The following is an 11,360-nucleotide window of genomic DNA, read 5'->3' as shown; positions in this document are numbered from 1 at the left end:
AGGTTTTTCACCAAGTGAATGCTAAGGAATTTTCTGTTCATGTTCATGGCCTTGTACATCCAGGGTGGAGTGTTCGATTCCCACCTTGAGTCTTTGTGTGTGTTTGTGTCTGTGTATAAAGAGTTTCCATGTTCTCTATTTGGTGGGTTTTCTCTGGGTACTCTGATTTCCTCTTACAGTTCAAATTGTCTGTAGTGTGTGTTCTGAGATGGATTGGCATCCTGTCCACGGTGTAGCCTGTTTTATGCCCTAAGTCTCCTGCGCTAGGCTCCAGGCCCCCATGACCCAATATACAGGATAGGCTGTATAGAATCTGAATGGAAAATACATGATGAACAGATAATCCATCAATGTTCAGTGGAAATTGTTTGTTCTGTGTTCTCCTGAAGTTAATCACCATCTTTTTAGTTTTGTCCACATGAGACAAGTTGTTGGCTTTGCACCAGTCCATTAGCCGCTGCACCTTCTCTCTGTATGCTGACTCATCCTTTTTGCTGATGAGACCCATAAAATTGATCATGTGCTTTGAGCTGTGACTCAGCAGTGGACTAAGCACACAACCCAAGGGGGCCGCAGTGCTCAGACTTGTGGTGCTGGAGATTCTGTTGCCAATCCAGATTGATTGAGGTCTACCAGTCAGGAAGTCCAGGATCCAGTTGTAGATGGTGGTGTTAGGCCCAGCAGGCTCAGCATTCCAATCGGGTGCTAAGGAATAATTGTGTTAAAAGCTTTTGAACAAATGTGTCCTGCCAGATATGGGGTGGTGGTGATGGCGTTTGCATTGTCTATTAAATGGTTAGGAAGATCTGAACTGCATTAGGTCCAGTGAGGGGGCAGCAGGGTGTTGATGTGACTCACAACAAGCCTCTCAAAGTGTTTCATGGTGGTGGGTTTGAGTGCAACGAGCTGGTGTCCATTAAAGCAGGACACAGGAGTCTTCTTGGGTGTGGGGACGATGGTGTTGGCCTTGAAGCATGTTGGTATGATTGTGCTGTTTAGAATGGCAGTAAGAACACGTTTGCAAGCTGGTCTACACATCTTTAAAGCACAGGAATGTTGTCTCCTCCTCCACTTTCCTGAAGGTGTAATCTGTCTGCAGATTTTCTCTTATCAGCTGTTATAAGACGCATCACCTGGTGAGATGAGGGGTAGTATTCCTTGCTTCCTTATGGCACATGTGGCAGGGGATTCAGGCCATTAACTACAGGACAGCAACATCTGTCCTGAATGTGGCTGTGTGCTTTGTCTTTCTGATGGCCCAGGACCATTTGTTATTCTTACGACTGCCATGTGACCTGTTCTGATATCTCACAAGTTCTTAGAGGTCCTCACCTGCACCTCTGCAGTCATCCACAGCTTTTGATTGAAGTGTGTGGTAATGGTGCTTGAGGCAATGATGTCAGATCATGCACTTGCTCATGTACCATAGCTGGTCATTCAGTGTACTCCTCCATGTTGGTTAAGCCGCCCTTGGTTGCAGCTCCCTGAACATTAAAATACCACAGAACCTGTTTGAAGCCCTTGATATGCCCAGATTAGCACAACAGAGATGTAGTCTGAGAACCTAATTGACTACCATTTAGCTTGAAAATGGGTGTGCTCTTCCATAAAAAAGCTCAATGTTCTGTGCTGTAATATTTAAAGAAACTCCATCTTTTGACTTTATCATCAACTACACTAAATATTACAGTGAAGTATTCAAATGAATTTAAATAAAACATTTTCATACATCACTTGTTTTTCCCACAAGTTCCCATTGATGTCGGAGATTATTATTAATGGTCTGGCTGACTGCTTCATGACAGGTAGAGAAAACACTTAGTGGTCATGTTGTGCTTGTTTTTGGTCAGTTGTTAAAAACCTACAATAATGAGACAATGGTTGTGTGAGGTAATAGTTGCACTTGCATGCAGTCTTTGTTCACTTTCTGTATTCTTCCATGCAAACTGAAGCGTTTTTTTTCTGATCAGTCTTACTAACAAGTGGTTTTCTTGTTGCCACACAGATGTTTAGCCTCAAACTAAAGTTCTCCTTAAACTATGTGTGTGGAAATGCTCTTACTTTATTATTAAACATGGATTTGATTTCTATTTTTTTTTTTTTGGGTTAAAACTACATATTCTTCCAGGTTTTAATAAAACAATGGTCAGTTCCGAACACAATTCCAGTAATTATATGTACAAAAAAATAAAAATAAAATCATATTTAGATTTTGGGGTGTTTCTGGTCAATGACACAAATCACACCCTATATTTTTGTCTCTCAATACATTACAAAAAAGGCCTCTAAATATTCCTTTAATTTGTTTTACACTTTTTAAATTAAGCTTTGTCCCATCAGGCAGGTGGTTTTAAACCACCTTGACACAGTTACACCAGCATTGCTCACAATCTTTTAGTTCCCTTTTAATTTCACTTTACGATCACTGGACCAAAAGTAGGCTGGCAGGGTCAAGAGGCCTTCAGTCACCCTTTTCAGCCACCTTGCAATTTTTGGGCCAGCAGGGCCGATAAACATTATCCCGGCAGGCCAGACAGACCATCAACCACCTTTAAATCCCTCTTTCTAACCCAAATTTGGTCAAGTTTTTTCAGTGTAAAAAAGTTCCGTAATTTTTTTAAAATTTTGATTTAATTACCAACTTATTACTGGTTCAGTAGGTGTTATAAATGCTGTGACAAATACTTGTAATTTATCTTTACGCTTGTTATCGTGCAACCTATTTTTTTATCCAATCCACTGATAATTGATGTCTGTCAATATCAATATTTCACACAAACATACTGTAGGATCCATTGCCTTAAAGCATGCAGACATCATGCAAGGCTCATCTATCTCTGTGTGGACCCAAAGGCTAGTCTGTCTGGTCTGAATCCTACAGAAGGTCAATGAAGCATTAATTGATTGAAAAAAAAGTTAATGTCACAGCCTGTCGCGCAAGGAGTTTAAAGGGAGACCCTCGCAACCCACAGCACCCAAAAGATACGTGTGCATGATACCACAACACACCCCAGAGGTCTGGTAGAGTCATGACCTGAGGGGTCAGAGCTGCTCCCAGCAACACAAAGGGAACCTACACATACTGGGCTTAATGTTTTGCATTTAAATGTTATATCCAAATCATAATAACCTCCATTATTCTGAAAGTGTTAGCATTGGATCAAAACCTTACTGGACAATAATTCCAATAAATATAGGTAACAAAAAAAAAGCATCCACACACACCCTCTTAAAGGAAGGTACTTATAAACACAAATAAGAGAAAACAATCATTTTAAAGTGGAAAGATGATGGACCACTTTAATAAACCTTGGTAGTTTTACACAATTTTAACATCTTTCAATACAAATTTAAACCTAAATCATCAGTGCATGTTGTTATCAAAACTGCATTTAAGTTTACATTGTGGGGCCTCTTTTTTTTTTTTTATTTAAATAAAGTGACAAATCAGCCTGAAGAGTTTTTTACAGAAAAGAATCAACTTGTATAAAAAAAAAGCCTTTAAACTCAGGTTGTGGACCAAAAAAAAAAAAAAAAAATTGCTGTGTAAAGTTGTAGTGGCACGGCAGACTCATGGAAAAAATCCCTACACCAGCACAGTTCAGCTCCCAACCACTGACCTGCGCAACAGGACTGGTTCAACCCAATCTAATTTCATTCTTAAACTTTAACACCCATTCCACTTAATCTGACTTCTCTTTCTCTTTCATGTGGAGGAAGACGATGCTGAAGACGAAAAGGCCACCCATCATGGAGAACACACTGGCGTAGTATGGGTAAGCAGAGGGAATATAGCGCTCATACTGGGTGTGCTGCAGTGGCCGCACAGAAACCTGCGACATGGAGTCAGAATTAATAGAACATACACCTTCGAAATAGGAACATTATTATCATCATCATCATCATTATTATTATTAAAAACCGATGTGCTTACCTGTGTGGAGGAGTACAGATGTGTGTAGCCCAGTCTGTTGTAATCGACTTTGAATTGAAACACTCCATACACGTCTGGCAGCTTAAACTGGACGCTGTATTTGCCACCTGTGCAGACAGAGCACGTGTGTCACTTTATAGCACGTTCATTTAAGTCTCACATCTATGATTTAGAAAGAAGACCAAATCTTGGGCAAACCATTTTTCTTGAGGTAGGTCCTGACGAAGGGGTCGATCCGCACAAACTCCAGCTGAATGTCGTCTCCGTCAAATGGCACCCAACGGCCCTCGGACAGCATCTCGACTACAATGCTGTATTCCTGTAATTGATAAGAATCTTGGTATCAGTAACACCATTTTTAATAAGGCTGCTGAAAACCTGTGAAACAGAACCAAGTATGTAAATCTGTAGTGATGATAAAACTCACCACCAGGTCAGTGATGGTATAAGCTGCAGGTGGCGCACGTTCGCCCACTTTATGATGACTTACTGCTCCAACCCTGAGGACACCCGCCTCCTTAAACACCCAGCGCGAGAGAGCCTCAGCCAGCTCCTGATTACCTGTCTGGGAGTATCTAGAGCATCACAAACATCATGTTAACCACAAAAAACCTATAGACTGAAAATTGTGTCAGAAATTCCCAAATCGTCTCCTCTTCTGCTTTCAGTCCTAATTTTAAATTAGTCACAGTTATATTGCTCAATACTGAAATTAGGATTGATCTCACTTTTTTGTTGTAATCACCAAGTATACTGGTGAGCTTAAAAAAATATTATATCATATTAGAATAATTATTATACACTTATCCTTATATAGACACATGAAAAAAAAATTAACTCTTAGAAGAGTTTACAAAATATTACCAATTAATAAGTCTGCAGATCTTTTTTTTCAATGTAAAATGTTCATGAATAATAACTTTTTTGGATCATGTAATCTGTAATATTCAGTTACATGTTTGAATTCAGTTATAAACTTTAGGTATATTAAATTGCATTCTCTCCTAGAAACCACAAGGGGTGAAAACTTTTACACTTTTTGTTTGGAAGGTTTAACAAATTTGTGGTTTAAAGTAATTTTTTAAGGCCAAAAAAAAAGTAAAAAAGGATAATATTTCAAACCTCTGGGATCCAGGTGTGGCTTTCTGCACAGGGGAGTTGAAGAAGGCATCGCTGAAGAAATGCAAGGATCCGCTGAAGACCACACGAGCGTTGTTTCTTGCCTGCAGCCCAGCAATCAGGAGCGTGTTCTTGCCAACTGCATGAGGGTACTGTGAAACAAAAGAGTGGAATATTGAGGGGAGAAACCATGAAAATATAATACATATGTCCCAGCATCCCATCTAGGTTTGTGTTTGTTCACATCAAACATTGGTATGGGGGAAGAATGGGATTTCAATGACTTCGACCAGACTTCGGGCAAAACACAAATTCCATGGACAGCCAAATGCAACAATGCGTTATTGATGAAGGTCAGGAGAATGGGCAGATTGGTTTGAGTTCCAAACAGGAATTTTACAGTAACTAAAAAAAACTTCTTTTTTTTTTTAAATGAGGTGAGCAGAAAAGCATTTCGCATTGAAAGTCGAGGCACATGACCTACACCACAGACCACATCACGTTTCTTTCCTGATACGAAAGAACAAGAAATTGAGGCTACTTCTACTTTTCAGTGGTAAATCCACACCTGGTCTTACAATCGGTCTAGTTTCAGCTAGCCTGTGCACACTGATTGCTGGTGTTCCTAATCTAGTGGACAGTGAGAGTACTCTTTAAGGCCACACAGTACCAATCAATATTTGGACATGCCTAATTCCATGGTCTTTCCTGAATTTTTTTTCCTTCCACAATCTGAAGGCATCCAAAATATTCAAAGCCTTTAGAACAGCTCTGATCTGAAGTAAGATTTGGTCTTGCTTTCCTGGGCTGGTCTTCATGAGAACCAGTTTTATCATGGTGCTTGATGGGTTTTGCAAATGCACTTGACAATACTGTTCTTGGAAAATGTGTGGTAAAACACCATCACCAAATCATACTGAATACTCACTTGTGTAACAGCACGGTCAGGGAAGTAGGAATAAGATGTGGAGGAGCCTGTGAGGATGTCCAGGACAAGAGGGTTATCAGGATCAGCCACCATTCTGTAAATAAAAGAAATGACCCACAATCACCTGGCTGCACATGGAATATGATCTGACATGGGCATAACATTACAAGCAGATAGATAAAGGGGATGGTGGAAAATGTCACAGGGGGCACTAGTCAGAGAAAATGAACTGAGTGGCAAGTTGGGATGAAAATAGTGCACTGTTTGCAGCATAACAATAAACACAAAAAGACTACCAGATTGGCTCAGTTATGAATATAGTCAGGTGAGGAGACGAAGACAGCGGCCCAATGATAAGCCAATAGGAGCTACTACACAAAAAGCAGCAGCCTGCTCTCCTGTCTCCCTGAAGCTCTCAGACATCATACACGCATCATCTATCCAAATATATTTTTTTATCTAAACATGCATAATTGCCATTATTATCTTTAAATTAACATGACAAAGACCACCCACCCGACACCTTTGAAGAGGATGGGGTTCTCAGTCGGCTTGCCAACAATAGTAGGAGCCTTAAGGAGGTTTTCTGGATCTGCAACAATCAGAGTGTGCTGCAGAAACAATAAGTGGGAAAAAAAACATTAACACATGCAAACAGCAGGGGTGAGAAAATAAAAAATTGGTTAGCTATCCCAGTGGGAATGTAACAGGGACAGTCCCATGTTTTAGTTGTATAGAAACCTTAATGATGGAATCAAGATGAGATTTTAATCCCTTTTAACAAAGCATGGTAAATTAAGTAGCTAGTTAAGTAACTTTTATTACGGAAACCCCAGACACGTAGGCTGTCATTGGTCAATGCTACAATGATGTTTGAATCAAGTCTGATCAGCATCTAATCCACGTGAGGACTGGGTGACAGTGGTACTAAAGATCAGCTTAATGGATTCTATTATTTCTGCAAAGACTACTGGTTTTAAAACCTACACACCGCTAGCTTGTACAAACAGCCTGTGTTATGCACACTATCTGTATTATATTACAATATTTTCATAATAAAGGCCAGTGCCACAGAAAGGAATAGTCAATCATGTTAGTTCATTGGATTACCTCTAGGTGGTGCTAATGTACCAGTGTCTGTGCAATGACATTATTTGCATTTCTCTTGTCACTCAACTTGACACAAGCCGACTCTGGAAGCATTTGTGGAGGCAATACATTACATTTTCTTTATAACCCTACAGGTGTTACACTCTGAACTATTTACACATTTTTATCCCATGTGCTAGAAGTGACTCATTTGCTAAGTTTAGAAATAATTATGGCAGATGACAGAATTGCAGTAAATAGTAAAAAATTTTGCTTTTTGTTAAATTTTGTTTTAGGTTAAATGTTGAACTCTTGTATTTAAAGTTAGTTTGTATTGTTTTTAAAAAAGAGGTAAGAAAACTAATGATATAAAAAATGGGCAACAATTAGTTACTCATTAAACCCTTTGTTAAAGATAATTTTTTTAAACAAAATCAAGGGAAATGCAATATCAAATTATAATATTTATAAAATCATGATACTTAAAGAATTTTCATTGAATTGGCACCTAGGTATTGTGATAAAAATCGTATCAGGTGGCGACTGTTGATTCCCATTTTAGTGTCCATGCTTTTAATTTTCATTGTTCTAAATACCAGAAATGAGAAAAAAAGGGAAGTTTATAATCTCAGTATTATAACTAATTTGTATATTTATAAAGCATTTAATAGCCATTCGTTTCAGAATTACACAGAACATGATCTAAAGTAATGAAACATTAAAACAGGTATAGGATGACATACTGTATAAACGATGTTTATACAGTATGGATGAAAAGGATGACATATTGTATAAACTGTAGGCTTTGGGTGTAATGTAAAAAGGATGACATACTGTATAAACTGTAGGCTTTGGGTGTAATGTAAAAAGGATGACATACTGTATAAACTGTAGGCTTTGGGTGTAATGTAAAAAAAATGCTGTATTTGTGACTCATGGTGAGCAGGTTTTGTTTCATTGATCACAAAAGCTCCTACATCTACTCACCTCTCCTGGATCAGAGATATCATAGTTATGATGGTCAATGACAGCAGTTTTCTCCTCATCAAACTCAATGCCACATTCACTCCCCAGCTCGCGTATTGGGTCACCTGTAAAAACACATAACACGGAGAGTATAAAGGCTCTAAAATAATTTATAAAAAATTATATTAAAACATTAAACCAAAATATTAAACCAGTTCCATCCACTGTCTATAATGTTTTAAACGACTCACCAATATCCGAGTTGGCTGCAACCAGAACATTGCCCCCACCATCAATGAAGGCTGTGATGGTCTCCAGATTGATGTTTCCTCCAAAATCTAAATGTAGACATAATAGTAGTCAGACTTACTCACACACTCACCCATCTTCCATACCGCTTTATCCCGTATTCAGGGTTGCGGGGACCTGGAGCCTATACCAGGAGGCTTATGGCACTAGGCAGGGTACACCCATAAGGAATTGGTGCCAATCCATCTCAAAGTAGTCAGACTGAGCACAGTAATCATTTGATGAGAAAGTAATAAAGAGCCACCAATTGATTTTTACCTTCAACAGATGGGGCGAAAATGATGAGATGGTCATATAGGAACTGTCCATACTTGATCAGGGAGAGACCAGGATCATCAGCAGTCTTGAACGTGAGATCGAATCCACGGTCTAAGGAAAAAAAGAGCAGCTAATGGTTAACATAAAAATATGACCCGGCCTGGCCCCAGACAAATAATGGCCATTTATTTTTTCTGGCATTATGGGTGCTTTTCACATAGTAAGTGCTTAGTCTGTTTGATCTCCTTCTACTTTACAGGAAAAAGATGTTGGTTAGATATTTGGATTTAAAAAATAAAACAGAGGAACCCTGTATGTGCTGGACCAAATGCCTAATGCCTAAAAGCAAATCTTATTTATAATTAATAATAATAATAAAAAAATTGTATTTATATAGCGCCTTTCCAGAGTTATTATTTAGAGTAATTATTGTCCAGAGTTTACAATAATTGTCTATTTTCTAATACTTAAAATATATATATTTATAATTGTCGATAAATGTTCTTTATGCTTGGGTGATGCGTTGCCTTTGTTTAAAACAGCACTGTTAGACCTAAAAAGCTGAGATATATGGCGGGAAGAAATTGACTGTAGTATCACATACAAGGTTAAGGAAAAGGTTAATGCTGGTTGTTACAGAAAGATGTCACAAAGATCATTACTGTATAGGTGGCAAAGGTGGACCTACTCAGTATCATGAAAATGGGCATAATGTTATGGCTGATCAGTGTAAGTTATATGTGACACATCTGCTCAAGAACAACAGTACCACTAGCATTCAGTTCTTTTTCATAACCCTATGGAAATATTGTTTGGATAAACAGAATTAAATATATGTGGGAAAGCAGTGATCTGTACTGTAGACAGGAGCTGAGTGTAATGCATTCAGAGACCCGGAAGCGCGTTCACATGGATGCACATGCACGCGCTAACAATAATTTGCAAGCATTCACTGAGTTTAGCTATAAGATACAAATAAACTGACGTTAATAATAACATGCATAATGATCTGCTAGCTTAATTACACGTCTATGAAATAGAGGAGATATCTCCAGACCTGCTAGGCTGCGGAAGAAGATTGAATGGGTGTCTCTGATGTTCGGGCTGTCCAGCAGGACCAGAGTCTTCCCGTCTCCAGAAACCTGCTGCAGCAGCAAAGCGGCCGAAAAAAACAACAGCATATTCCTCACGAGTCCTCCTGACTGAAATAAGGACATGCTGACACCCTTTCGCCCGTGTGTTGGTGTTCTAGTGCAGCTCGAATCCCGAAGTGCTGATCCACCCGCCGCCATTTTCCTCCTTTGGACAACGTCAGCGCTAAAAGGGATGTGAACTTTGACCCGCTCTGTCAGCCAATCAGGTGCCGCCTCATGGACCAATACCACTGAGCAGCCTGAAGCTGTGTACTGTAACCACGGAGTGTGTAATATAGCGCGCGCTTATTTCTACATTTGCTTGGATAAACATAGATGAAGATAAAAAGCTACAAATCCAAGCACAATATCCTGGAAGTCCAGGACCAGGAAATATTGCTAAAACATGCTTAAATATATATATATATATATATATATATATATATATATATATATATATATATATATATATATATATTATATATTATTATAATATACACTACCGTTCAAAAGTTTGGGGTCACTTGCAAATTTCTTTGTTTTTGTTTAGTGATTTATTTTCTACATTCTACAACAATACTGGGGATTTCAAAACTATAACATAACACATATGGAATTAGGTAATTACACAACAACAAAAACAACAGTTAGTTGTTATTTTAAGACACAGAGGTCAGCCTTTCTGTAATAGTTCTTGCAAAAACAGTATTGTCAAGTGCATTTGCAAAATCCGTCAAGCACCGTAATGAAACTGGCTCTCATTAAGGCCATCCCAGGAGGGCGAGACCAAAACCTACCTCTGCCGCAGACGAGAAGTTTATTTAGAGTTATCAGCCTGAAAAGTGACCAATTAACAGCACCTCAGATTAGAGGCGTTATGAAGTCTTTAGAGCATAAGTAGCAGACACATCTCAAAATCAACTGATCAACTGTTCATAGGAGATTAATGCATTTTTTAGACGCCTTCAGCATTCCTTTACAATGTGGGAAGAAATAAAAATCAAGAGCTATCATGGAGTTAGAAAGTGACCCCAAACTTTTGAATGGTAGTGTGTGTATATATATATATATATATATATATATATATATATGCCGCAATACTACAGTATATACAGTATATACTATATCCTATAGTATACTATATATCCATGGTTACGGTACTATAGGCTATAGTGTATATATAGTATAGCCTTTGTTTCCATCAATTTAATAAATGTACTGTTTGACCTCCTTCAAAAAAGTAAGGAAATCTGGGGTTTTGCTTGCAAATTTTTTTGCCAAGATTAGCAGCCAAACAGTAACTTACAGTACAAGGCAAAAGTTGCCACTTCCTGGCCAAACTTGTTGGTGACATTATGTAGAAAATAAATAAAAAAAAAACCCTTTAAATTAAAAGGTGTTTCCAGACCTTTTAAATTTAAGGTTTTTAAAAAAAAATTATTTTCTACATAATGTCACCAACAAGTTTGGCCAGGAAGTGGCACTATATTGCTTGGCACTCTCTTAATCGCTGCCTGCAACTATATTCCTTTTTCTTACTATTACAGTATCATTATTGTTATTCTTGGTACTGTTGCATGACTTATCTTATGGGTACTTCGGTCACAGTCCAAAGAAATGCAGA

The 11,360-nt window shown here is 38.3% G+C and overlaps 1 protein-coding gene across 1 annotated transcript; it reads right to left on the bottom strand.

Moving 5' to 3' along the window:
• Positions 1-3,278: 3,278 nt before the first annotated feature.
• ddost (dolichyl-diphosphooligosaccharide--protein glycosyltransferase subunit (non-catalytic)) lies at positions 3,279-9,930 on the bottom strand. Its single transcript, XM_053481878.1, has 11 exons — positions 9,661-9,930; positions 8,604-8,714; positions 8,288-8,374; positions 8,058-8,161; positions 6,498-6,592; positions 5,982-6,075; positions 5,057-5,205; positions 4,362-4,509; positions 4,133-4,253; positions 3,935-4,041; positions 3,279-3,833 (listed from the first exon to the last, which is right to left on the bottom strand). Exons 1-11 carry the CDS (start codon positions 9,893-9,895, stop codon positions 3,684-3,686), a joined length of 1,401 nt encoding a protein of 466 aa, XP_053337853.1. The 5' UTR covers positions 9,896-9,930; the 3' UTR covers positions 3,279-3,683.
• Between the last annotated feature and the right edge of the window lie 1,430 nt (positions 9,931-11,360).

The sequence above is a fragment of the Clarias gariepinus genome, chromosome 22, assembly GCF_024256425.1.
Source record: "Clarias gariepinus isolate MV-2021 ecotype Netherlands chromosome 22, CGAR_prim_01v2, whole genome shotgun sequence".
In the NCBI taxonomy this organism is placed as follows: Eukaryota; Metazoa; Chordata; class Actinopteri; order Siluriformes; family Clariidae; genus Clarias; species Clarias gariepinus.
This window is presented reverse-complemented; position numbering and strand designations above follow the sequence as displayed.